This window comes from Fonsecaea monophora (genome assembly GCF_001642475.1).
Source record: "Fonsecaea monophora strain CBS 269.37 chromosome Unknown Scaff25, whole genome shotgun sequence".
NCBI classification, from domain to species: Eukaryota; Fungi; Ascomycota; class Eurotiomycetes; order Chaetothyriales; family Herpotrichiellaceae; genus Fonsecaea; species Fonsecaea monophora.
Window position 1 is genome coordinate 260,740 of NW_019173956.1, and position 27,215 is coordinate 287,954.

Consider the following 27,215-nt stretch of genomic DNA (forward strand, 5'->3'; position numbering starts at 1 on the left):
CAAATCACCGGCTCCGGCATGAAGTACAAGATCCAAGACCAGACGAGGCCAAGTTTCTCGGGCTTTACGAGAAACCGACGTGGCTCAGATTCATTCCCTTGGACTCATCCGTTTCGCTGATCAGTGGTACGCCTTATTGATTCTCGCCGGATGACCTTTTGGGCCAGACGCTTGCATGCTTCGACTGCTTTCAAAAGCACGGCCTCTGCTCACAAGGTCGCTTCCCCCGGCCTTATCACAAAGACGCCCAGGCCAAGAGACCCTCGTGCTGCTGCTCGTTGACACGGGCGATGTAGGAAATGATCCCGAAGAGCAGAGCATGGCTGGAGAGCCCAAGGAATGTACAGGATTCGGTGGCCAAGGTTCCCTCGTGTCCAATACGCGAGTGGATCACTAGGAAAGGTACTTCGCACAGGCTCCTTGCGCAATGGTGACATCTACCACGAATGTGGCCAGATTTGCAAAAGGGCCAAACCGATCCTTAGTCAAAGCCTCACGGACATGATCCTCGCACAATGGCTGCCATGTATCGTTAATCTGACAAGGCATCTCCTCATGTTGACTGTGGAGATTGAATCGCATCGTCCCGGAGCTGAAGTAAACTCTCTCCGGTCTTTGTACTGTCCAGGCACCAGGGCGAACTTGACGCTTCCAGTAGCCCCTTTCGGAACGGCACCTACCTTGCGTCCTACTTTCTGCCGCTCAATTGGGTTCTTGGTCTGATCAGTGACTTGGTTCTGGCGTTGTCGGACTAGTTCCTCGGTTCGCATCAATTTGGAGATGCTCAGGATCCGGAAAATTATTGTTCCATGTCTTCCTTCATGCAGCAAACCCGCATCTCTTTGTCTTCTTCTATCTACCGTGAAATCATGACACTGGAAGAAGATACTCCTCAGAACTGCTAAGGAAGGCCTCTATTCACAAGGTAAAATACCAAACCATAAGTTGATCTATCTGCGTGCACTACAGAAAACTCCGCGGAGAGAGCAACGAACATCAGCCAGAATGGCGTCACCAAGCCCATCGTGGCCGGTCAAGAAGGTCGAGCTGGCACCACCCTCCCTATCAGCGCTCGCACAAGGCATCGTCTCTGGTCTCTGCTCCAACTTTTCCATCTCGGACTGTTCAGTGGCAAACCCCCCAGACCTGACGGCGGCGCCGTACCATCTGGCGGGACCGGGACTCAGTGGCTCGCCTCGCATCGTCGATGTGGGGGGCCCGCCGAACCTCTCTCCAACGCCCAACATGACCAAGAAGTACGACCTGACGGCCATCGCAGGGCAGGTCGGCATGTCTCCGGCCACGGGCTTCATGCTCGGCGCGGGCGCTGGACCCTTTTATGTGCTGGGCCAAAACTCGGAGCTCATGCCCAACTTTGCCTACGGAACCGCAGCCGGTGGAGGCGAGGATGTGGTGCGCAACCGCACGCACTATGCAAAGATCACCCCGTCGGACACGGTGTGCTGTGCCCAGATCCCCCAGGCCAGCACGGGCTTCGCGTTCATGTGCAACCTGTTCTGCTCCGACGGCGTCCCGGGTCAGTGCCTGCACGTCACGGCGAGGTCTCGCACAGGCCCGCTCAACTTCACCGAGAGCATCCAGCACGGACTGCAGGCCACGTTCGGGGACAAGCTGATCTCGCTGGGCGGGGTGTTTCTGATCAAGAAGGGCAAGGCCAGGCTGCACGTCATGCCGGACTTTCCGACCCAGCCGTTCAACTCGAGGGCCGATGTCGAGCGCTGGCTGCGGTATTTTGACATGTCCTTTGACGCTGGGGGTGGAGCGGATACAGGAGCCAAGGACAAACATGCAGAAGGAGGCGGTAGTGGTGGTGGCGGTGATGGCGATGGTGACGGGCCACTAGTATGTCTGAGCGTGCTGCACTCGGGTGACGATGCTGGACTGGGCTTGAGGATGGAACACACGCACTGCTTCACCGTTCCTTCTTCCCCTTCGTCCGCCGACGCCGATGCGAACCTCAACAAAGACCGAGAGACCACCAAGGGCGGCCACTACCACTACGACCTGGACGAGACCATGGATGAGATCGAGTACGAAGGCTGGTTCAACGTCGCCGAGACCCTGTATCGCGTCGACCAGCCTGGTGGTTCCACCGCTTGATGTTTTAATGTTCGGTAGTCAACCTAGCGACATCGGTTATGTAGCTTTTGTTTTGGCTTTTGGTATTGGATTCAGTCTTTTTTTTTTTTTGGCTTCGGTGATGGGTTTTTCTTAGTCCGAGGTGTTTTCGACGTTTTTTGTGTCTGTCTTTCTTTGCTGGTCTTCTCTTCTCTTGTCAAATTCTCTGCCCTGCAAGCTTCTTTACTGCACAGTCCCTAGTTCATAGCAGGGTCACTCGTGTTATGGACAAGTATCTTTGGAGATGTAGAGGGGGCGGCCCAGCCGGCTTACAGCCTCGTGCAGCTTCGTACGTATTCTTCGCAGTTGTAGGCAGATACCTAGTTATTACATGGTGTAAAGTTCCTAGTATGCTCGGACCGCGATAAGCTGACGTCTGTACATATATCCCCCTCGCCCCATCCCACCGTCCCTAGGAGTGCCTCTTCGTCCATACGACCCTGAGCCCTATCCAAGGCCCGCTGTGATCTTGACAAAATATTTGACCTCCTGTGAATGTACTTCTTGTACGGAGTCGGGCCTGGGTAGATAAGCCTGACAGTCAAATACTGTAGGTACCTAGCCACCGAGCTCGCTTTGCTTGGGGGAATTCTCTACTCGGTACTCGTGGGTACATACCAAACACATACGGCATACGTGGGTACCTAGGGGGGAAAGTGAGCATGGGATGGGGTTGAATCACCTGGAGTGTATGATACTTTTGCCCTGTCATCCTCGAATGCACCGGACGAGATCAAGGTGCTCTGGCTAACCGGCTGGGGGTGAAACAGGTACAGACCTCCGACGCACCACCATCCGCAACTCGACCTGGTTCTTCCTTACCTACGACAGAGATATCAATCTGAGAGACGCGAGATATAGAGAGCTGAGCGAAGACAAGGCAAAACCAGTGAAGGCTCGAGGTATGGTAGATCAGTTCAAGATGATTTCACGGGCAGATCGAGGGTTCACCCAAACGGATCCTCAGACGGGAGGTGGGACATGCTCTGGCTCTCGGAGAAGAACCTCACTCATAGAGCTCAAGTCACCATTCCCAGCAGCTTTGGATTACGCGACCAAAAGGCAGAGACGTGACATCAAGAAACCGATTGTCCGCATATAGCTGTTCAACCTGCTGATAGCGGTCATTTGACGCCTCAAAACTCGTGGTATGGTGGTCTTCCAGCCACAACCTCGTAGATTGCACAGCCAAACGCAAAAGATATCCGTGTGTCGAGTCACGCTGGGCATTGATGGCCGATAGCTAAGCCATTCATAGCAGGAGTCTGCAGGTTCGCCGTCGATGCTGCAACCTTCGAAATCGACGATCTTCAAGCATCACTCCCCTGTGAGAATCATACTGTTACATCCGACGTCGCCGTGAATGATACTACAGTTGTGTGCGTGCAGATGACCTTCTGCAGCCTGCCTCTTCCAGCTCAACTTCGTTCTGGATCGGAATCTCGTTCGCGGAGGGTGATCGACAGACGGATCGGAGGACTCGGCCTCGTTCGAGGACAATGGACCCGTCTTTCCTGGTACCTAGCAGCTTTGCAATGTTGGGGTGTGAGCCGAGCCGGTGATATGCTCGTCGTCCGACTTCACCTCTGTCGCTCTCTTGGAATTCTTTCAGGACTCTCTTGTCGTCCACCCCGTACACGATTCCTGATTTCCCTGCGCCGAGGAACTGTAACGCCTCAAATGATATCGATCCAATGTCTCCGTGTCTTGGGCGACGAAAGGTTCGAAGGCATTTGGTGTACAGCGCCCTTGGAATGGAGAGGACTGAAAGGAAGGATCTCGTAGCATGGAGGATGGGGACTGAGTCGAATAGCATCTTCCTGGAAGCGCAGAGTGGGAAAAGCGACGTGCCGGGGGCAATGGTGTGTGCGGGGTTGTCATTGAAATTGTGAGGGTACCATTGTACCTCGGGCGTTGACAGCCTCTCGTTGTCGCTCCATATGGGTTCGTCTTTGGAGCTGTGCTTGACCGATGAGCGGGTTGGTAGTCATGACTGAAAGCGTCCAAAGGCCGCGAACCGAGCGGCGCCGAGACGGAGACTTTACACCAACTCACGTGACAACGCGTGTAGCCGCTCACATAATTTGGAGGTGGAGGTCACGTGAGGTGGCACCAGCCGTGACGACATAGAATGTATTCATACCTTTAAAGATTTTGGTCAAACTTGTATTCTCCCGCCGGCTTATAACGTTACAATGAGTGAACCTTGCACTAGTGAAATCAGGTGCATTACTGCACCATTAGACGTTTCCTCGTCAATCACGACCTAAGTGATGCCGCAGCAACGAGTACGATTGTATGGTCTCGATGTCCGCACCGATAGTCAATTTGACGCAGGTAGGTAGTGGGCATCAACGCAAAGGATGATATCGCGAGTTACAGGCTCCGTGAGGAGGTCTCACGGAGGCATGTCCATGTAGGTCTCGGTAGGGCCTTTTCTGCGTGGCACCAGGCCCGAAGCCCCTAATGTCTCGAGGCTCCGATGGTGTCGGAATCCCATCTCCGAAGCGCGTCCGACGACTGAACTGTTTCCCCATTTTTAACCCAGTCTCCGCTGTCTGAAGGCCTCTGCATACACCGTTTGGATCAAAGTCACACATAAAGACTCCAGTTATACCTTCATCATGTTCGAAACGCTGCACGAGAGGACCGGCACTCAGAAAACCTCTCTCTTAGCGGTATTCCTTTGTCTACGAGCGCCAACACAATGGTTACTCTTTTCCACCTCGGAGTATTCTATGCTACAATCCTGATGGACAATGAACGACGCTCGCTGACAGACGCGAATAGCTCAAGGCATCGGACGAAGCGGAACATACATACATACCTACATACATACATACATACATATATAGGTAGGGGGCAGCATCACATTTCGGACCAGACGGCGCATTCCCCGGCTCCCAATCCTCGTCTACTCGGTATTACTTGTTTCGAGTAGGGTCCTTGTTCTTGTTGGTAGCCAGTCTATGGGAATCCCCGCGTTTCTCCGCGGGCTCTGTCCAGAAAAGCAAGGTGGCGTGTAGGCGTTAGAGGGTTGAGGCGAGGATGTCCGGAGTAACCTCGTACCTCGTATGTATGTACTCGGCTACCTCGACCATTGCCGGCGGAATGTCTAAATTAACTAATTCCGAGAACTAATTCCGAACGCGTCTTTTTGATATGTTATATAAATTATTCGGTGTTAAAGGTGAACGTTCCCCCGGTTGAGATGGGGAGGTTACAAATAACCGCGTACCTGGTACACACGATACTCTACTGCGAGGTCCACAAAGTGACCAGGCCAAACTGTGTTTCGGCCGAGGAGGCGGAATGGCTCGCCAATCATAAATGAGGACGAAGGTGGCCATGCTTGCCATGCTCAGTACAGGTGTAGGCGTCGAACAACAGGGGCAGCTGCCAGAGGGTCACTGATGATGTCTATCACACCTGTGCCATCCAACATCCCATCACGCGAGCCCCCTCCAAGTCGAGGTATAGCACCTGGTTCCCTCCCTCCTTCTGTCTCTTTCTCTCTCTACTTCGTCCTCACCGTGTTAGTTTCCTCCTGTCCCTCCATTTCCACTTCGACGGCGATTCTCCCTTTGGCCATGGCGACCTCGTCAATAGCGGCCGCCGCCACGTTTCCTTCCGGACGAGGCCCCTCGAAGATCTCGGCGATCTCTTCCAGTGTCCGCTTGTTCGTTTCGGGGAAGAAGAAGTACTCGATGACCAGCAGGACGACCAGGAGAACGCAGAAGACGATGTAGTATTTCCACCCGATGTTGGTGAGTCCGCGCGGGTTGACAAACTGCGCCACGATCAAGGCGACCTGGTTTGTTGCCATGGAAGCCCCGAGGCCGCGCGCCCGCAGCGTGTACGGAAAGATCTCGATCGGATATGAGATCAGGAGCGGAATGAAGGAGAAGTCGTAGCAGAAGTAGTACAGGAAGATGAAGGCGACCACCGCCCGGCCGACCGAGACGCTTTCGGTTTGCTGGAACCGGGCAGAGAGAGCTGTCCAGACGACATAGCACACCAGCATGCCCACTGTGGCGCCCAGCCATAACTTGCGCCGCCCGACGCGATCGACGAGCGTCGAGGCGGTGATGCCGGAGAAGAAGTTGAAAAGCTGCAATAGAGCGTTGATCAAGGTTTGAGAGCTCGCCGACGTAATGCCGATAGTGTCGAGGACAAGAGTCAGGTAATAGGCAATGACGGCGACGCCGCTCCAGGTGGCATACCAACCAACCATGACCGCGATAAAAGTTCGTTTGCGGTTCGCTGGGGTTCGAATGAGGTCGACATACGAGGTCTCGGAATTGATCAGTCTCTCGGCGCGGATGCTTTCCTCGATCTCCTTGAGTTCAAAGGTGACTAGAGCCGATGACTCGTCGCCTCCGGCATGGTGTTTGACCAGAGTTCTCCGCGCCTCTGCTGTTCGGCCCTTGGCCGCTAGCCACCTACACACCACCAGTCAGCTGTATATCAGAATCCGCGGACAGATATTGGCTTGTATACCTGGGAGACTCGGGGACGAAGAGAACAAGACAAAGCTGCAGCAAGGGAACGGCCCCCTGAAGGATGGATGGAATCCTCCACGACCAGTTGGAATTGATGCGAAACGTTCCATAAGTGGACCAAGCTGCGATGACTGCTCCGAGGTGCTAGTGTCGGACCGTCAGCCAGGGTACTTGGCCCAGGATCGGACGGGCATAGCTCGCGTAGATGGAAAAAGTGCTCGCACTTACATATGTATTATAATAGAGTGCTGTGAACTTGCCGCGATGGGTGGGATACGACAGTTCCGAGACCAGGATCGGTGCTGCCTGAGCAACAAAGGCTGTTCCAAACCCGAGAACAAGACGGCCAATGATGAACATGGCCACATGCTGCGCCGCGCCTTGGATAGCCGCCCCGATCACCAACAAGATGAGGCCGGCAATGATCGGGGGTTTCCGCCCATAGCGGTCGTTGGCCCAAGCCGTGAGGAACAACCCGAAGAACTTGCCGATGGGGTAGATAGCGTTCATGACACCCAGGATCGAAGCATCAGGATGGTCAAAATACTCACGCCATTGAGTCAGGGACTGAAGGCCGTTCATCATTGAGCCTGCGAAATGGCGCATCAGCATCTATTCCGGCCGAAAGGGAGAATGTGAACTTGGGTGTAGAGATTACCATCAAACCCGTAGGCTGCTGCAGACAGCCACGGTATGATCAGGATAGCATTCAGCCGGAGAAGATGGCGTTTGCGGTACCATGGTATACCATCTTGCGGGAGCAGCTGGACCCCGTCGTGTTAGCAGATTGTCCATCGTCAGCATTGCGCCAACACTTACAGCAGCCAGCTCTGGTCCGACTGCATACTGGGCATTTTTGCTAGAGAAAATGCCCATTGTTCCTAAAGTTCGTTTATGATCTTTGGGTACTTCCAAGGTGGGAGCGGACGTCTACATTAGTGAGGATGCGCAGCTGGAGCTCTGAGAGGTTCATATATCGCCGTTGACATTTTGAATTTAGGAATTATCCAAATTCCGAATAGGACGAGGTCCGAGATGGATGCTGTTATGCAGAGCCGAAAATCGGGTGCTGATCAAAGAAGATCGGCTACATGGCAATCTCGCCGCGTGGGTGAAGGGCCAAAACCATCCGAGTGCGGTGTCCAAGGGCGCTTAACCTTCATCTGGAATTGAGAGGATCTCGTTTGTTTGATCTAGCAAGCACTGCTGAAGATTGACGCTGCGAAGTCCCCGGTACTCCGAGCTGGGTAGACAAACAGGCCGGAACAAGACGGATTTTGCGGAATTGATTGCCCCTAGTCTCTACTATTGTTGCTTTGTGCGTGATAGGTATTTCTTGACCTCGAGCTGTACATGTATGTATCCCGGTGAGTGAGCCCTCGAGGTGATAAATACCGGCGAGCTGAATGCGAGATGCGTACGACTCCCTAGCCCGACGTTGGTCCTTGGTATTCTTTACTCTGGTAGCATTGCTTTTGAGAAGGTCCATCTTTGCGTGCCTCAGGTCAGTGAAAGTAAAGAAGGTTGGTCGGTCCCTGAATGACACAACTAGTTCCGTTTGGTTATTGGTGGTCCATCTCTAACAAAAGTGACTCGTCACAGGGTCCAACCTCTACCTTATCCCTCTCTTGTTATAGTCTTTCAGGCCATTCAGCAAGACCTCCTCCATGTAATCGCATCCACGATCTCGAGCCGGTGTGGCAAGTGCCTGGTGATAAATCGGGCCGCACGATAAGACGACTCACCAGTTGGACAGGGGGTACCGCAAGCCGGAATATTTGGAGAGCATTTTTACCCGCCAGGTCGTCCCCACTAGCTACCGAGTCCTGAAACCATGCCTGTCTACATATGCGGGCGTATGAACAGGGAGATGAAACGCGCGGCATGAGCGGCACAATATATATCGAGGTAGAACGAGGAGGGCCGGGCCCGCGTATTATCATCAATAGTGGCAAGGGTCGTTGAGACATGTTGTCGACACAAGCCGTAACGTTGCAACGCACGGTGTGAGTGTACCGGACGGGCTATCTGGTCGATACTGCGATTTTGGTGCCGGAGTGAATCCTCAGGTTTTGGAAGTGGTTGAATGCCAACCCATCGGCCAAGAGGCCAAGATGCCTGAAAAGGAGGGAATTGTCGCGGAATTGGTAAATCGCAGACTGTTGACCGCTAAACGACCATTCATCCCGACCTCAAGCAGATCCATTAGGCACAATGGCAAGGCCGAGAACCCAGCAGATCGTCGAGAAAGAACCACCATGCAGTTGTACCGTACGCCGTCGTCATCTTCGTGCAGGAGGACGTGTACCTCGAAATACCGACATTGGTTGGTGCGAGCTGTTCTCAGACCGAGGACGGACTCCAGGCACCAAGTATCTTGACCGAAAGCGGATTTGGGTCTAAGTCCACTCATATTAGACGATTCAGGTTGACGAAGGAGTGTTGGAGGGCAATCTGGCCGGCAACTCCGCAGATAGTCCTGCCTGAAGTGTGGTCGTCGGTGTTTCACTCTTCGTCGGAGGTATCCATTGCTCGGCGTGACACTTCTTCCCTCTCTGAACTGGGCAATTTGTCTGGCGGATGACCTCATTGTTGGTTGCCACGGCCATCCCTTTATCATGACCAAGGTGTATGTGCTCGCTCTTTTACCAAGTGCTTACGAAAACGGCAGGAAGATAGCCGAAGATGGAGAAAGTGACATGGATCTCATACTGGGACGGGAACGAACTGGGGTATCCCGGTGATTCTTGCTCGTGAAACATCTGGTCCTGAGAGCTTGCGCACACGAACGTTGATGTCTTGCCAGGCTGCGCCTTAGTGGTTTGATCGCAAGATCTGAAGAGAACTGGAAGAGCCAAAGGAGAACGCTTGAGACAAGGGTGAGCCCGCACGTGGCACATTACGACGAGGGTGATCGGTCGAGGATTCCTGAGTCTTCCTAGAGAGGATCAGTCAACGATCGAGGGTGTCCAGTCTTCCAGGGCCATGTCTGAAGAGCCGGCGGCTGTCACCCTTTCGCACCGGAATTTGGTACTATGTAAGGCAAGTTATCACCTGTCCATTATTGGGAACAAGGCAATAGTCTCGGAAGCGGATAAATGGGCTGGACACATTCGCTCCGAAACCAGCATCGCCGTCCTAAAAACGCTGGAGTGAGCTGGGTATCGATTTACATCCACTCAGTGGGTTGTCCCGCGGCTCTTACCGTCTCATCCTCTTCGTGGGCGTGGTCGTTGGTACTTTCTCGTCTTGACGGAGGTCACTGCTGCTGCAGGATGTATAGAACAATGCGACCTACATGGTAGGACGCTTACATCTCCTGAAGCCGGTGAAGAAAGAGGTGTTCCCAGTTTGAGGTAGAATGGGTGGACACGTTGCCTTACCACGCCCAAGCCCATGCCCGTCTGCTAGACACTTTCGGCGCAGTTGTGCGAAACCCTACCTTCATGTCGAGAGGTAACCTCGAGTGATCTTGGAAAGTCCACACATATATAGGTATTCCCGACTTCTTCGGCACTGGGCAGGGTCGTATACACCGCTAGCAATAGTGGGTGGTGTCCAGCCCTGCCCCAGATTCAACTGGTGAGACCAGATTATCTGTGTCAGGTCTGCCCGGTCTCTTGATCACGGAAGATTGAGTCTGCGCAGCTCTTGTCCTCGAGTGTTCCTTCTATTTCTTGAGAGGATAGCATTTCACTCAAGTCGTAGCCCTCAAGGGGCATATACATGACACCTAATCGACAGTTGCAATCACGGGGACGTTGATGATCAGATCGAGGAAGACGGTCCATTGGAGGCACAGGAAGAACGTTGGGGAGGTGAAAAGGCAAGCGACTTGGACACTGGATAGAGGACTGGATGAATGGGGAGGGAGAGTGCATGGGCGAGCGGGCGATCGAGTGCGTTTGTCTCTTGTTGGTGTCTGTGAAATGTACTTGCACTATTGACTGCGCGGATGAGTAGGTACCGAGGTGCATGTGTTTTTCTTAGCACTCAGACTAGCCGTATAAAGATTAGTCCCATGTTTAGTGAACAAATATTTGCCTCTAATTTGCAGCTAAGCTCGCTCAAGATTCCTTTTCAGATTTCTTACCTTGTATGTGCAATCACATTCTTCGATGTAGATATCCATGTCAATGACAGTCATTTGCACGTAAATCGGACCTTGCCGACCGGCAATTCCTACCCACATGACCGCTATTGATAGCACCACCTCATATGGGAAGTCTACAGAGCCGCTACCGTTCGACGGCAAACAGGCAACCACCGCTCAGGTTGGCTACGCATCCGCACATTGATATCAACCTCATCCTGCGTGGGACAATCCCGGAGCACCTGCGTATCAACGTGCTTGAGAATCCTGGACCCTCTATCCCCTGATATCCGAAAGATATCGAGCCACAAGGGGAAATTGTGGTGTGGAACACGCCTCTTTCTCGCGTCAACCCCTAAAACTGGTAAGTGTGGGCGGTAGATAAGCAGCGATAAAGGGCTTGGATATCGCATTATGACCTTTCCGGTTGCAGTATAATATCCCAGACTTGGCACGAGGCCAAGACAATTTGCAATGCAACCATATGGATGATCAGCAAAGCTCGTCGACGGCCCCAGTGATGGTGAATCCAAAATACCTCTTAACTCGATTCCACTAGCCTGGGACCACGACAAGGGTATGTCGTCTCCTGGTCCTTCCCAATCCGCGATGGGGAGCTCATATGGCCCGTGAAGAGCCCAGCCTTTGGCAGCTCATCACTCGTTTTCATCGCTTCGAGGTGGCTAAGAGACTAGGATCCCACGAGGTGAAGATCCTGGTCATATCGTGGAGATGCCCGCAATTGCCACTGCTCGAGTTCGCATCTGCGATTCGGTGGTCGAGATGGACGGCTATATCGTCTCTGGCTCTTATCTATGCTCGTCAATATAAGGAACGGCGCACCCCGCAGCGCGAAATCGATCCTCTTCAGCACGTACACGACTGCACAACGATGGACCACAAAGCGGACAACAAGGAAGTCCGAGAGGGAGAGGCGGTCGTCGTCTCCGAAGCGCCGCAAGAAGGCGATCTGTACGAAAGGCGACTGTCTGCAACAGAATGGGCTAAATACCGTCAGACCAAGAGAGGTCTTACACCCCGGTGAGTGTTTCGCCTGGAGTTCCGATGCTACAGGGGCAATTCAGTGCTTCTACCCTACCCTTCTTGGCTGCCGCAGATTGCGAGTGCTGAGCTGATGGTACGATAGTCATGTTCAGTTGATGGGGCTCGGTGGGAGTATAGGGACGGCTCTGTTCGTGGGAATTGGCAGCAGTCTGAAGAATGCTGGTCCGCTCTCGCTGGTTCTGGGCTACCTATTCTGGGGTCTACTCTTCGTCTGGCCAGCCTATCTACTCGTGGGTGAAATGCTTGCATGGCTGCCTCTCCGAGGCACCATTTTCGAGCTGGGTGGTCGATACGTGGACCCTGCCCTGGGATTTGCCATGGGATGGACCTACTTCTTTGCCGGCGCAATGCTCGTTTGCACCGAATACGCCTCCGTCGCGACCGTCATGACCTACTGGAACACCAGCGTGAATGCTGCGGTGTGGGTGACCATGGCGCTGGTGGTCTGTGTCTTTTTCAACCTCGTGGCCGTCAGGTAAGTCTTCTGGCGGAAAACGCTCGCTTTGGCCATCCATGGGCTCTAATTGCTGCATTCACACACAGATGGTACGGCGAATCGGAATTCGTCATGGCCTCCACCAAGATCCTCCTACTGATGGGGTTGATCCTCCTCACCTTCATCACCATGGTTGGGGGGAATCCGAAACATGACGCCTATGGTTTCCGCTACTGGAAGCACGGCCTGGCCATGCACCCATATTACACCACTGGCACCACCGGACGCTTCCTCGGCTTCTGGAGCGTCGTTCGATATGCGGCCTTCACAGTGGCTGGACCAGACTTGATCGCTCTGGCGGCCGGCGAGATCCAGAACCCGCGAAGGACCATTCCCCGTGTCGCTCGTCTCGTCTTCTACCGGCTGGTGGGCTTCTACGTTGTGGGCGTCTTCTGCGTCGGGATCATCTGCTCGTCTCGAGATCCTCGGCTGATCAGCGCCATCAACGACGGGAAAGCCGGCTCGGCGGCTTCGCCGTGGGTGCTGGGGATTCAGAATCTGGGCATCACAGGCCTCCCGAGCTTCATCAACGCCCTGATTCTCCTGTCCGGCCTCTCGTGCGGCAACGCGTACCTCTACTCGACGAGCCGGACGCTCTACTCGCTCGCCCGGGACGGACACGCGCCCAAGTTCTTGATGAAGTGCACCAAATCGGGGATTCCGACGTACTGTGTCCTCGTGGTGACGGTCATCTCGCTGATCACGTACCTGGTGGCCTCCAACTCGGCGGTGACGGTGTTCTTCTGGTTCATCTCCATCTGCACCATCACCTTTGTGCTGACCTACACGTGCATGGTCTGGACCTACCTGGGCTGGTACCGCGCGCTCAAGGCCCAGGGAATCGACCGCAACACACTCCCCTACAAGGCGCCCTTTGCGCCTTACACGGCGTACATGGCCATCGTGGTCGGCTGCCTCATCATGCTGTTCATCGGCTTCGACTGCTTCGTGCCGTGGAGCACGCAGGGTTTCGTCACGAGCTACTTTGGACTCGCCTTTGGGGTCTTTACCTTTTTGCTCTGGAAGATTGTCAAGCGTACAAAGTGGGTTGATCCCAAGACGTGCGACATCTGGAGCGGCAAGGCCGAGATCGACGAGGAGTGCAGGATCTGGGAGGAAGGTGGGTTCAACGAGGTCGAGAAGGCGAGGTTGGCCCAGATGAACTTTGTCAGGAGAACGTGGGAGAAGATGTGGTGAGAGAGGTAGGCGGTCAGGCCCGATTTGGTTTCTGTCTTTACACGGAGGGCGGGGCCCAGTAGCAATGTACCGACAACGACTGGATATATCGTTTGCATATTCACCGCGTATCTGACAAAGTCCCTCGTACATATGTACCTAGTACGTACATGTCCACCAGTGGGTGGATGGACATCAAAATAATAAGTGCACAAGCATGTCCTGTACACCACGTATCGCCACGTGCCAAGGTGCCAAGGTGCTGCTAGGTCCATGCCTATGTAAGCACCTACGTATCTACCGAGCAGCCAATCAACACGCCGCGGATGACCATCACCGGAAGCAGGGCTGGAAGAGGAAAGTGCGGCGAGGGAAATATACCGAGGACCCAAATAATCACGAATGTGCATGCGCACGCACACGCGGGTACACATGCAACACGCAAAGCGCAAGCCTGGAGGCACTCGGAAGTCGAAGCAATGTCGCTGAGGTAGGTATATGTCACGCACGGCACAGCACGGCATGGGAAGGGACCAAGGACTTTTATCTCTCCCACCACTACCACAACTACTAGAAATCGGAACTGACAACCACAGACATCACTCCCTCTATCCTCTACCCTCCACGCCTCTTCCAGCCGAGTTCTATGGATCAATATGGATCAAGTGACCCTCCTCCTTCCACTTCCATATCTCCCTTCCGATCCGAAATGAGAGAATGAAGCATATGAGGGTACGAGTGGAAGAGCGAGAAACATGTCCATACCTCTGTCTCTAGTACGCAGTATACAGCCTGTTCGCCCGATGTTGCTATGAGGCCCTATGAGGCTGGCTTGGCTGGCTTTGTCGCATTTCTGATTTGTGTCATGTCACTCTCAAGTTCTCATCCTTCCCTGCGTCAGATGGACGGCAAGGGGTGGCCCGAGACTAGCAATCCTCTTGCTCAAGATCCTGCTTATTTCTCCAACACTTGTCATCGGGTCGAGCGATCTGTATCCTCGCTATGCCATGTTTCTAGGCTGATGCTGAAGTTTCCAACTTTGCGCTCCCCGTGGAGAATGTTGTTCAAAACGGCCTCGCTCGATTGCTTTGCTCGGGACCCCAAATAAGGAACGGGCTGATTCTCTTTCCGGACTGAACCGGTGCCCATGTATCCCCGGGATTAAGAGTGGGCTGCCGCTTCTGGGAAGATCGTAGTGGCGCAAGTGTCCTCCATATCATGCTCTCTTCTTCATTCAACCCGGCTCAGTGGCATGCGTGTCCCAATCACTAGCCCAGATGAAGGTATTGCATCTCCACTGCGACCCTTTCTCCTGCTTTCCGCTGGGACCCAGTGGGCGCGCGCACATCCAGAAAGATCTTCCGCAATTAGCGCCGGGCTTCTTGGTCACCATGGTTTTGCATGGCTCGCCGTGCTCGCATTTCGGTGCCACAGGCTTTGAAAATAATTTGCCCCAGGTCTGCTTGGCTGCGAAACTGGCAGCCTCTTCTTCGAGCGGCACAGCAGCTCTAAGTGTCTCCAGCTCTTGGGGCTCTTTTTCAACTTTTGCTTCAGCGACGGGGCCATCTACGTCACGAGCCTGAGCAACGGGTGGTTTGGCGGAAAAGAATCCTCTGAGACTCTGCTGGCCCTTGCCGTTGGACGTTGTTTGAGATGCCGTCTTGCCGCGTTTCACCGGCGTCGGTGGTTCGATTGTTCTTGCTGGCCTCTTCACGCTGATAGTTTTGGTGCTCGAAGAAACATTCAATGTTGTCTTTGACAGATCAGAGGAACTTGCCGCTTGAGAAAAGGTCGGAGCGTCGCCACCCGCCATAATTGCTGCCTCGGGTACATCAACAGCTGCACCATTGGTGTCCAAATCGCCAATATTGCTCTTTGACTTGAGGAGCGACGGCTTCCGTGTGAACATGTCCCGAATGCTTTGCCGCTTGTCGAACTCTTGTATCAGCTTGCCGGACATCGGAAGCAAGCATTTGGTGGTCCATTCCTGTTTGCGCTCACCATCTACGAACATGCCCGGTGGGTTGACCATGTCAAGTATATGTCGCTCGACTCCATCAACAACCACAGTGTCCTTCAATACCGCGTAGACTGGGCAGTGATCAGACCCCATTAGCCCTTCCTGTATGTTTGCATCACTGAACCAGTCTTTTATGTCATGGCTGCACACCACATAATCAATCCTTGAACCGTAGTTACCCGGTCGAGCATTGACTTTGGTCTCCCAACAAGTGTACATGCCTTTGCGACCTTCGTGGAAACCCCGGCAAAGATCCCACATGATCGGTGTTTCTCTTCCCTCCTCCCTCTCCCCATGGACTTTGCCGCCCACAAGCAACTGGTTGAACATCCTCCGCGCCGGGGTGGAGATCCATTGGACTGCGTCAATCCCGTTCTTTCGCATGTTCTCTTGTGCCGCTGCAGTGTCAATCTCTTCCCTGGATATGTTGAAATCGCCTGCCCAGACCACTCTTTTGCCCATTTTCACCAGGTTGCGTATTCTTGCGTCGAGCACCCGAAGATAGCTCGTGCGATAGTGGGTTCGTGTCTCGTCTCGCTCGGCCGGACAATAGGTACCAATGAGGACGAAGGCGGGAAATTCGAGTATGACACATCTTCCCTCGGAGTCGAGAGTGGCCGGGTCGTAGTCTGCCTCGGACAACTGTTCAGCGTTTGGGTATCCTCCAATCTGCTCCTCGTCGGGTAAGTCTCGAAAGCTGGTAGAGGTGTTCGGAGGGGTCAGGATACCGGTGATGCCTTCTTCGGCTCTCACAGGGGCGCATGTCGCATTACGCGTGTAAATGACCACGCCAGAGTATCCTGTGAACATTAGTGTAGCCCAAGCAATTTCCATGGGTTGCTGAGACCTTTCTTGTGCTTAGGGAGACTCCAGTAGTTATCCCAGCCAGGCACCAACACCATGTCGTCGCGGAGATCCTTTCTCTGAATTTTGGTTTCTTGGAAGATGACCACGTCCGCCTCCAGAATGTCAAACATGCCCTCAAACGTCCTCTTATCTCTCCATGGCTGATATCCAAATGGGTTGCGGATACCATTGACATTCCACGTCGTGATGCGAATCCCCATATCTGCAGGTTATTGAAGGCGGCGACGCCTCATCGTTGGGGGCGGTGAAGGGTGGGCGAGGGAGAGGTCAGGACTCGAAGTGAAAATGAGAGGTGCGGAGTTCGATATTCTCTAAAATGGCAGAGGCTTCGATGAGCGGGTGTCGCGCAGGGAGAGAATCGGAGGAGTGGTCGGACAGGTGATTTCGACCGCTTTCATCAGGGGAAAAGCACCCGTGGTGCTGGTGGTGATAGTAGCAACCTCGCCGACAGCGGAGCCGTACCAGTGATTGCAGTGGTGAAGTAGGTGCGAATTCCGAGGTACACGGCGCATAGGCATCACGCTCGCGGGATAGGTATCATCAATGCTTGTCACCGTCGTCGCGTTTCTCCTGACTGCGGTGTGGTGGTGGCGCTTGCTGCGCGGCGGCGGCGCTTGTTGCACCCTCTGACGTAATGAATCGCCAGGCGCAAGCAATTGAATCGAATTCATCATTCAAGTTTCCCGCATCTCAACTTCTTCCTGAAGCTGAAGAAAAGCCACAAGGGGAGAATTCCAGTCCCTCCTTTGCATCATTTTGCTTTTGTCCTACAGTCTGGCGTCGTACTTGTTGTTTGGGTGCTAAGATTGGACTTTTCAGTTCGCCGTCTGATACAACCTGATTTGCCCCGCCACAGTCTGGTGGCTGTGCCACATTTTCAACTTCGTGATTGTCCACGGCACTGGAGAAGCCTTGAGTTCTGTTGTCCTGTTTCTTCTTGGCCGTTTTTGCATCATCTCCGGCACAGGTTTGCATCCTCACCATATGTCCATTTCGTACAGATAAGGCTCTTTGTTAATCCCGGCCTGGGTAACGGCCAAGTCGCGCAAAGATGTTGGAAAGTCTCGTTGCCAATCTGCTCAATCGGTTCTTGGGCATGTACGTCAAGAACTTCGATCCCAAGCAACTCAATGTGGGCATCTGGTCGGGCGACGTCAAGCTGCGCAACCTTGCACTGCGAAGGGAGGCTCTTGACCAACTGCATCTGCCAATCAATGTGGTAGAAGGCCACTTGGGTGAATTAACCCTGTCAATACCGTGGTCCAATCTAAGAGGAAAGCCCGTCAAAGTCAACATTGAAGACGTCTTTCTGCTCGCAGCGCCCAAGGAGGAAGATGACTACGACCCCGACGAGGAGGATAGGCGGGCGGTAGCTGTAAAGCTGGAAAAATTGGAGAGTGCCGAGCTTCTCAAGGAGCGCAACACCGAGGCCATGAGTCCGGAGGAACAACAAAAGAGCCAGAGCTTCACGCAGAGTTTTGTCACGGCCATCGTCGATAACCTCCAAGTCAGCATAAAAAATGTCCACATCCGATACGAAGACTCTATCGCAACGCCTGGCCACCCGTTCGCCGTGGGCTTCACACTAAAGGAAATGAGCGCCGTCTCAACTGATGCTGACTGGCAGCCTACATTCATCCAATCAACCTCTGGGACCACTCATAAATTGGCCGTTTTGAACTCGCTGGCTCTCTATTGGAACAGTGACGCGGATCTGTTTGGAACCGGCAAGGGTGGTGATGTTGGCGCCGAAGCTCAAGACATTGACAAGGATGAGCTGATACGCCGGTTCAGGGAGGAAATAGAAGATACGGGCCACTCACAATATTTGCTCAAACCTGTCAGCGGTCGGGCAGGGATTGAGATGGACAAGACGGGCAGGACAGACAGACCAAAGACCAAAGCGCGTCTGCTTTTCCAGGAGCTCGGATTCATCATTGACGATGAACAATATCGCGACGCGCTGATGCTTGTGGACCTAATGCACTACTTTGTTCGCCATCACGAGTACAAGAAAGACGCGCCAAAGGAGAGCCCAAAGGAGAATCCTCGAGCCTGGCTCAAATTCGCCGGCAATGCGGTTCTGACGAAGATTCACGAGCGAAACAGGAAGTGGACCTGGGAGTATTTCAAGGAACGCAGAGACACCCGACTAAAATACATTGACCTTTTCAAGAAAAAGAAGAAGGAAATAAAGCTCACCGAGCAAGAAACAAATGAATTGACCCAACTCGAGCACGATCTGAGCTACGAGGATCTACGATTCTGGCGGTCGCTTGCTCGTACCCAGCTACGAAAGGAGAATGTCGGCGTCAAGAAGCCAGCCCAAAAGCAAACTTGGTCGTCTTGGATCTGGGGCGCAAAAGCCGAACAGACCCCAGATGGTGATGAAGACTCTGGCATGACGGAAGAACAGCGCAAAGAGCTCTACAACGCCATTGACTGGGACGAGAAGAAAGCAATCGCCGAGAGTGTTGACCTCCCCCGGGAAAGCGTCAAGCTCCAAGTCGAATCAAGTCTCAGAACTGGCAGCTTCACCTTGAAACGAGACCCTCATGGGCAAGAGACCGAGGTCCTGAAATTGGTGTTTGACAATTTTAAGGCGAAGGCCCTTCAACGACCTGACTCTTTCCTAGCTGAGTTGGCACTGGGAGGCTTTCGCGTGTACGACGGCACGACGGAAGGAACATTGTTCCCACAGATTGTCAAGGTCAAAGGGGTCGATATTCAGCCTAAAGACGAGGTCAATCAAGATGACGCTGAAAGTTTGGACGACGAGGCGGAGGCCAAGGATGCAGCCGCAGAGAAAGAGGACCAGGAAGAAGACAGCTTGTTCCACCTGGTGTTCGAAAATAACCCCCTCGATGAAAGTGCTGACACAAAAGTCGATCTGAAACTCAAGAGTCTCGAGTTCATCCACAATCCCAAGTTCGTGGTGGAGATCGTCAAGTTTTTTAAACCTCCAGAACGCCAGATGGAATCCATCGGCGCCTTACTCGAGACTGCAGGTGCAACAGTGGAAGAAATTCGCCAACAGACGCGCGCAGGCCTTGAATTTGCCTTGGAAGAGCACAAGACAATCAATGCAAATCTGGACATCCACGCCCCTATACTCATCATTCCCGAGAGTATCACGGAAAAGAGCACCCTCTGCATGATCCTCGATGCTGGCCATGTCAGCCTCAACAGCGAACTCGTTGACAAGGAGTCAATGCGGGACATCCACGCAAAGCAAAAGCAGAAGTATACCGAAGAGGACTACAGACAGCTTGAAGGCCTGATGTACGACAAATTCCACTTGAAGCTCGAATCGACACAGGTTTTAATCGGCCCTGGCATCGAGGAGACGAGAGCGCAGCTGGAAGCAGAAGACGACTCGCAAAACATGCACATCATTGATCGCATAAACATGGCCTTTCTCCTGGAGAACTCAATCATACCGAAAGCCCCAGATATAACAAAGGTCCGCATTTCTGGCACGATGCCCGTTCTCCATGCCTCCATATCAGACAAGAAATACAAAAACCTGATGAGGCTGATTGAGGTTGCGGTTCCAAAATTCGATACTCCGAGCACGGGGGCAAACGGCAACGCCGTCGAGTTACAACCGCAGAAAAGTCTCGAAGATAAAGCATCGAAGAGGAAATCCGTGCAACTGCTCGAAGCAAAGGATATGCCGATCATTGAACACGATTCTGATTCAGAAGATGCTCCCGCGGATAAGCCACCTCCGACCAAACCCGAAACACCTGCCAACATACATCAACGCAATTTTGAAATCAACTTCACGGTCGAAAGATTGCAGGCTTCATTGTACAAAGCAGATCCAGATGGCAAGAAACCAGACCAGTTGTTGGTAGAACTCGTGGCGGAGCACTTCTATTTTGACTTCTATCTTCGCCCGTACGATATGGTGGCTGAGGTGTTGCTGCGTTCGTTGAGCGTTGATGACCACATCGAAGAGGAGCCACTACCCGAGTTCAAGCAGATAATATCTTCCAAGGGTTTCAATGCAGAGGAGGGAAAGGACTTGCTTGACCTCAAGTTTGTCAAGGTCAATCCGGATTCACCCGAATTGCAATCTACCTACGAAGGTATCGCTACCAACCTCGACGTGGCTGTATCTACCATCAATGTCATTGTCACAAGACGGACGCTCCTGACTCTGCTGGATTTTGTCCTTACCACGTTCGCGAGTCCCAGGGACCAACAAACGATACAAGAAGATGCAGACCAACTGGAAGAGAGAGTCGATGATTCTCAACAAGCAAAGCCTCAAGCAGACAAGATCAGAATCAAGGCCCAGTTAACCAGCATTGCGCTCATTCTGAACAACGACGGCGTCCGGCTTGCCACATTGTCCCTGAACTCTGGTGACGTTGGAATCTTCCTCGACGAAGGCACAATGCAGGTCAAGGCAAGACTCGGGAGCCTATCGTTAGTGGATGATATCAACCAGGGTGCGCCCGAAGAATCACCGTTGCGCCGGCTGATCGCCATTGAAGGAGACGATCTAGCGGATTTCAAATACCAGACCTTCAGCTCTGCCCGCAAGGACTACCCAGGGTATGATTCGGGAATCTATCTTCGGTCAGGTTCGATCAAAGTGAACTTTCTCGAGGAGCCTTTCCGGAAGATCATGGAGTTCGGGGTCAAGTTTGGGAAGATGCAAGCCATCTTCAACGCAGCCAGACAGGCGGCAGCAAACCAAGCCACGCAGGTACAGGAAAGCGCACAGAAGATGCACTTTGACGTCATTATCAAAACACCAATCGTCGTTTTCCCCCGGGCCATGGTGGATGACCGACCTCGTGATCTCCTCACGGCCTATCTCGGCGAAATATATGCAAATAACAGATTTGTCGGTGTCCACGGCCAAAGGGGTGGCCCTCTCGTCAACAAGCTCGCGGCCGGCATCAGACACATCCGCCTGACCAGCGAATTCCACTACAGCGACGGCAGGTCCCAGGAGCTGGAAATGATTGACAAGGTCGATCTTGACTTCAAAATCCGTTACCTTGAACACCAGGCAGGCATCGAGAGACCGGATCTCGAAATTGATGGGTCCATGTCACCGATCAACCTGAGAGTTTCTCACACCCAACTCAAGTTCTTGCTGGAACTATCCAAAACGATTCCGGCAGCGTTTACAACCGACGATGAAAGCGAGGAGGATATTGCCGAGGAACTGCCCTCTGCCACGACAGAAAGCGCAAAGGATGTCCAGCCCGAGACGACCACTTCCGAGTCTCTTACCAAGCCGTCATATCAGGGTCCTGAACTCGGAAATGGCGATGAAACGTGGACCAAATTGAACTTCGTATTCAAGGCCCCAATGATCGCCTTGGAACTGATCCTGGCGGATGAAGACGAGCCGATTGAAAACCTCGAAGCAGCCAGCCTGTCAAAATTTTCCATAAATGAGACAAATATCAAATTAAGGATGGTTAGCGACGGTGCTATGGAGGCAGAGCTCGTGGTCCACTCGTTCACCGTTCGCGACAGTCGCACGAAAGAAACAAATAAGTTCCGGAAGATAATGTCTTTGATCAACAACGATGTGCAGCAACAGTTCATGGCGAGTCTATCGATTACGGGTGGAGAAGAACGCCACATGATCGTCATGCTTACCATTGATAGTCCCCGGATTATTGTCGCTTTGGACTACGTCTTTGCGCTTCAGGCATTTGCAAACACGGCGCTACAGTCCGACGAGCCGTCGCCGATTGCTGAAGTGGACGATTTGACTGAAAGCAGCGACGCAAGCCTCGAAGAAGGGCGAGGCCAAATAGAAAATGGCATCCAAGAACCCGTATCATCCGGCCAGCCAGCGATGACGGTGTCATTCCGACTCAACGTCGTGGACGCGCAGGTTATCCTCATCGCGAACCCCACCATATCCAATACTGAGGCCATCGTGCTTGGTACCAAGGAAGTACTCGTGTCAAAGCAAAACGCGCTGACGCTGCAGGTCAGTAAGGTGGGTATGTTTCTATGCAGGATGGATCGCTTCGAAACGAGCCGACTTCGGATTTTAGACGACTTCAGCATCCAGATGTCTATGGATAGCCGAAGCCAAGGGAACGACTCCTCGTTGACGACGATTCACATTGATGTAGAGCCCCTGGTTCTCCGTCTATCCCTTCGTGACATTCTACTGGCGATGCAGATTGTCAGCAAGGCTTCGTCTACAACACCACAAATGAAGATGCAAGAAGATACAGAGCCGAAGAAACTTAAAGATGTCAAAGCATCCTCCAAAGCCCCTTCAACGAGGCGCAAGTCGATAGCAGGGCAGTCAACCGCAGCACAGAGGTCCAGGAGGTCAAAGTCGATCTCAAAGTCGGCCAAACCGGGATCACAACCCCAGTCTTCGAAGTCAGTAGTCTTGAGTCGGGAAGAGATGATTGCGCAGATCGAAGGCATGCGGATTATATTGATTGGAGACATGCACGAACTTCCCTTGTTGGATTGGAGTGTGAAGAAGTTTGATGTGGATGTTCGTGACTGGTCCAGTTCCTTGACAGCTGACACCAAGATCGATACTTTCATCAATGTATACAACTTCTCAAAGTCGGCGTGGGAGCCATTGATCGAGCCTTGGACACTAGGATTTCACATGTCCAAACAACTCCACCCCGAAGTGTTATCCATGGAGCTCTATTCGCACAAGAATATGGAATTGACGATGACGTCCGCCACGATCGCACTTGCATCCAAATCCTTCAACTTTCTCTCAACAGACGAAGACATTCTGTCGAAGCCGCGGGTGGCCGACGCGCCGTATCGAATCCGCAATTATACTGGGTTCGATCTGAGTGTCTGGGCGGACGAGAAGAGCGACAGTGCGGCTGCAGCCAAACTCTCCGATGGCGAAGAATATGCATGGCGTTTCGAAGACGCAACCTCGATGCGTGAGAGTCTCTCGCCTGAGGGTAATGCTGGCTTGGTGGGCGTCCGGCTCGAGGGCAGCGGGTTCGACAGCGTCGTCCGGATTCCTGTTATCCGTGAAGGAGAAACCCTGTATAACCTCAAGCCCAGGAAGGATGGTGTCCAGCACCGGATGCTCGTCGAGGTTCGACTGGGTTCTGACAATGTCAAATACATCACTTTCCGCTCGCCTCTCCTCGTGGAAAACAAGACTCAGATACCCATCGAGGTTGGCGTCTACAGCCCAGACGAAGGCCATCTGCTCAAAATAGAGAAAATCCCTCCCGGAGAAGGCAAACCTGCCCCTGTTGGAGCAGCATTTGTCCATTCATTGGTCATACGCCCGGACCAGGGATTTGGTTATGGCTGGTCTAATGAACGGCTGTTCTGGAAAGACCTTCTGAAAAGGCAGACCAGGGCCCTCACTTGCGAGTCGGAAGGCCGAGACGAGTCACCACCTTTCTTTTTCCAGATGCATGCATCGTACGACGACAAAGACCCAATCACAAAAGTCTATCCTCACATGAGAATTCAAGTCTCGGCGCCGGTCGAGATACAGAACCTGCTACCATACGATTTCAAGTACCGCATCTATGACAAGAATACGAAAAAGGACTGGACGAACTTTCTACGTAAAGGTGGCGTGAGCCCAGTGCATGTCGTGGAGCTATCTCACCTTCTCTTACTGAGCGTTCAGGTGGAGGATGCACCCTTCAAACAGAGTGACTTTGCAATCATCAATAGCGACACCCAAGAGGGGTTCCGTCGAGAGAAAGTGCTGCAGCTGAAGGACGAGAAAGGGGCTCAATTGCGATTGAAGCTTCACTACACCAACATCAAAGACAGCGGAGGAGCCTTCAGAGTATCGGTTTACAGTCCGTACGTCCTTTTGAACAAGACTGGGCTTGAGATGAGCGTTCAGAGCAAAGCATTCTTTGGGTCTTCCTCGAAGGCTTCGTCGCCTCAGGGAGCGCGGACAAGCTCTGGAGAAGGAACAGCTCTGCCAATGTTGTATTCGTACGGCACCGATGACCGCAAGAATCGTTCTCTTCTCAAGATCGGCGATTCCATGTGGAGCAAGCCACAGAGTTTCGACGCAATTGGAAGTTCGTACGAGGTCGTCTTGCCCGCTGCCTCTGGAAAGTCTGAGATGCATGTCGGAGTGTCCGTGGCAGAAGGTGAAGGCAAGTACAGCTTGACGAAAGTTGTAACCATGGCACCACGCTTCGTGCTGAAAAATAAGATTGGGGAAGACATTGAACTGCGAGAACCTGGATCGTCCGAGGTCTGGAAAATGAAGAACAATGATCTCTTACCCATGTACTTCATGCGGCAGTCGCCCGAGAAACAGCTTTGTCTGTGCTTCCCAGGAGTCAACAACCAGTGGTCATCCCCGTTCAACATGGCCAATGTCGGCATGACCCATGTCAAACTCGCCAAACATGGCCAGAGACAGCGGCTTGTCCGCGTCGAGATCATTCTCGAGGATGCTACCTTGTTCTTGCACTTCAGCATTGAGACAAAGCACTGGCCCTTCTCCATGAGAAACGAGAGTGACACGGAATTCTTGTTCTTCCAGGCCAACCCCAACCTGGGTGAGGACGAGGAAGAAGACAAAGGAAGTGGCTGGAAGCCCATTCGCTACCGGCTCCCTCCGCGAAGCATCATGCCGTACGCCTGGGATTATCCCGCTTCCAAGAACAAGGAGCTCGTCCTTACCGCTAGGGGACGGGAGAGGTACGTCAAATTGGCGGAAATCGGCAACTTGATCCCAATCAAGCTGCCACCGGATGACCGTGGTGGAGTTATGAAGGTGATCGACGTCAACATCGTTGCCGACGGACCGACACAGACACTGGTGTTGTCGAACTACAAACCGTCCAGGTCGCTGTACCGGCAGAAGACAGGTATGACGAGCGCGTCGCAGACAAGCCTCAATCAAGGATTCGAAGTCAAACAAATCGAATCGGAGGTCAACTTCAAGGCCGAGCTACGACTGGCTGGGATCGGGATCTCGCTCGTCAACAGCAAGTTGAAGGAACTCATGTACATCACCTTCCGGGAGATGGAGCTCAAGTATGGAGATTCGAAGCTCTACCAAACATTGAATTTCACCGTGAAATGGATACAGATCGACAACCAACTCTATGGCGGCATCTTCCCAATCTTACTGTACCCGAGTGTGGTGCCCAAAACCGGCAAAGAGATGGAGGCGCATCCCATTTTCCACACGATGGTCACAAGGGTCAAGGATGATTCATACGGTGTGCTCTATATCAAATATGCCACACTGCTTCTGCAACAGATCACGGTTGAGCTTGATGAGGACTTTATCTTTGCAATGCTCGACTTTATGAAAGTACCCGGTGCGTCATGGTCAGAGGAAAAAGAAGGAAAACTGTGCGACGAGAGCCTGGACGTGCCTGAACCCACACGAGAAGAACAGGGTCAAGATGTCTATTTCGAGCTGCTGCACCTGCAACCCATCCAGCTCGATCTCTCCTTTGTCCGAACAGAGCGCATCAATGCTGAGGATACATTTGTCAACAGTCCGCTGATGTTTTTCGTCAATGTCATGACCATGTCGATAGGAAACGTCAACGACGCACCCATTCGGCTGAACGCTTTGATGCTCGAAAATGCAAGGATATCTGTCCCAGCGCTGATGGCCAACATTCAAAACCACTACACGCAGGAAGTGCTCCGTCAAGTCCACATTATTCTCGGATCGGCCGACTTCCTCGGCAACCCCGTGGGGCTGTTCAACAACATCAGTTCTGGTGTCGCCGACATCTTCTACGAGCCGTACCAAGGTCTGGTGATGACCGACAGGCCGCAGGAGCTCGGGATTGGCATCGCCAAAGGAGCCAGCAGTTTTGTGAAGAAGTCGGTCTTTGGCTTCAGCGACAGCATGGCCAAGTTCAGCGGTTCCATTTCCAAAGGTCTGGCAGCTGCCACCATGGACAAGGAGTTCCAAGACCAGAGGCGAATGTCAAAGAGCCGGAATCGACCCAAACATGCCCTGTACGGTGTCACTGCTGGAGGCAACGCTTTTGCCGCAAGCATGGCAAGTGGTATCGGAGGCCTGGCCCGACATCCGTTGGAGGGAGCAGAAAAGGAGGGTGCTCTAGGCTTTGTCAAAGGCGTTGGGAAGGGGTTCCTGGGTCTGGCCACCAAGCCCGCCATTGGTGCCTTCGATCTCGCCTCGAACGTGGCCGAAGGAGTCCGCAATACGACGACGGTTTTCGATTCCGAGGGCCTGGACCGTGTTCGTCTGACGCGGTTTATCGGCATGGATGGGATTGTGCGGCCATATTCCCAACGTGAAGCCCTGGGTCAGTTCTGGCTAAAGACCTGCGACGATGGTCGGTATTTCAACGAAGAATACATTGCCCACTTGGAGCTCGAGGGTGGCGACATGATGGTGATGATCACCTATGATCGCATCTTGATGATTCGGACCAAGAAGTTGCGTATGGAGTGGGATATTAAACTGACGGACGTGCAAACCATCAGTAAGGAACGGACGGGGATGAGTATCGGATTGAAAGGAGGAGCCAATGGGCCTTTCATCCCTGTGGCGGATGAGGGCAGCAGGAATTGGCTATACAAACAAATTGCTATTGGTAAGTCGTCCTTGACACTGGAAAGGATCAAGAGATGCTAACAACGGTGGTGCTAGCTGTGAACGCGTTCAACGACAAATATAACGCCAAAGGATGAGAGACGCGCCGCAACGACATCAACAATGACCATCTCTTACGACTGCGATGTGAGCCAGACTTGTGCATCTTTTGGGCGGCCAGTTTTATGCTATTGCGCGCATTCCTTGTACAATCCTCCCTGGGTAACAGATATCCATATGAAGCCTTGTTGGAACACATGCTTTTGACTTGTATGAGAAATAGGACACCCTTTGTATCGCGT

General features: G+C 52.9%; 5 protein-coding genes across 5 annotated transcripts; 3 read left to right on the plus strand and 2 right to left on the minus strand.

Moving 5' to 3' along the window:
- Nucleotides 1–1,005: 1,005 nt before the first annotated feature.
- AYO21_04498 (hypothetical protein) lies at nt 1,006–2,121 on the plus strand (the record flags this gene model as incomplete). Its single annotated transcript, XM_022654471.1, has 1 exon — nt 1,006–2,121. The coding sequence occupies one exon, from the start codon at nt 1,006–1,008 to the stop codon at nt 2,119–2,121; it is 1,116 nt and encodes a 371-aa protein (XP_022513287.1).
- A 3,535-nt stretch (nt 2,122–5,656) lies between these two features.
- Nucleotides 5,657–7,517, minus strand: AYO21_04499 (hypothetical protein; the record flags this gene model as incomplete). Its single annotated transcript, XM_022654472.1, has 5 exons — nt 5,657–6,581; nt 6,640–6,785; nt 6,870–7,231; nt 7,300–7,405; nt 7,461–7,517. 5 exons carry the CDS (start codon nt 7,515–7,517, stop codon nt 5,657–5,659), a joined length of 1,596 nt encoding a protein of 531 aa, XP_022513288.1.
- Nucleotides 7,518–11,356: 3,839 nt separating this feature from the next.
- On the plus strand, nt 11,357–13,492 carry AYO21_04500 (hypothetical protein; the record flags this gene model as incomplete). Its single annotated transcript, XM_022654473.1, has 3 exons — nt 11,357–11,775; nt 11,882–12,274; nt 12,343–13,492. 3 exons carry the CDS (start codon nt 11,357–11,359, stop codon nt 13,490–13,492), a joined length of 1,962 nt encoding a protein of 653 aa, XP_022513289.1.
- A 1,213-nt stretch (nt 13,493–14,705) lies between these two features.
- On the minus strand, nt 14,706–16,558 carry AYO21_04501 (exodeoxyribonuclease III; the record flags this gene model as incomplete). Its single annotated transcript, XM_022654474.1, has 2 exons — nt 14,706–16,291; nt 16,339–16,558. The coding sequence occupies 2 exons, from the start codon at nt 16,556–16,558 to the stop codon at nt 14,706–14,708; spliced, it is 1,806 nt and encodes a 601-aa protein (XP_022513290.1).
- Nucleotides 16,559–17,409: 851 nt separating this feature from the next.
- Nucleotides 17,410–27,011, plus strand: AYO21_04502 (hypothetical protein; the record flags this gene model as incomplete). Its single annotated transcript, XM_022654475.1, has 2 exons — nt 17,410–26,914; nt 26,971–27,011. The coding sequence occupies 2 exons, from the start codon at nt 17,410–17,412 to the stop codon at nt 27,009–27,011; spliced, it is 9,546 nt and encodes a 3,181-aa protein (XP_022513291.1).
- Nucleotides 27,012–27,215: the final 204 nt, after the last annotated feature.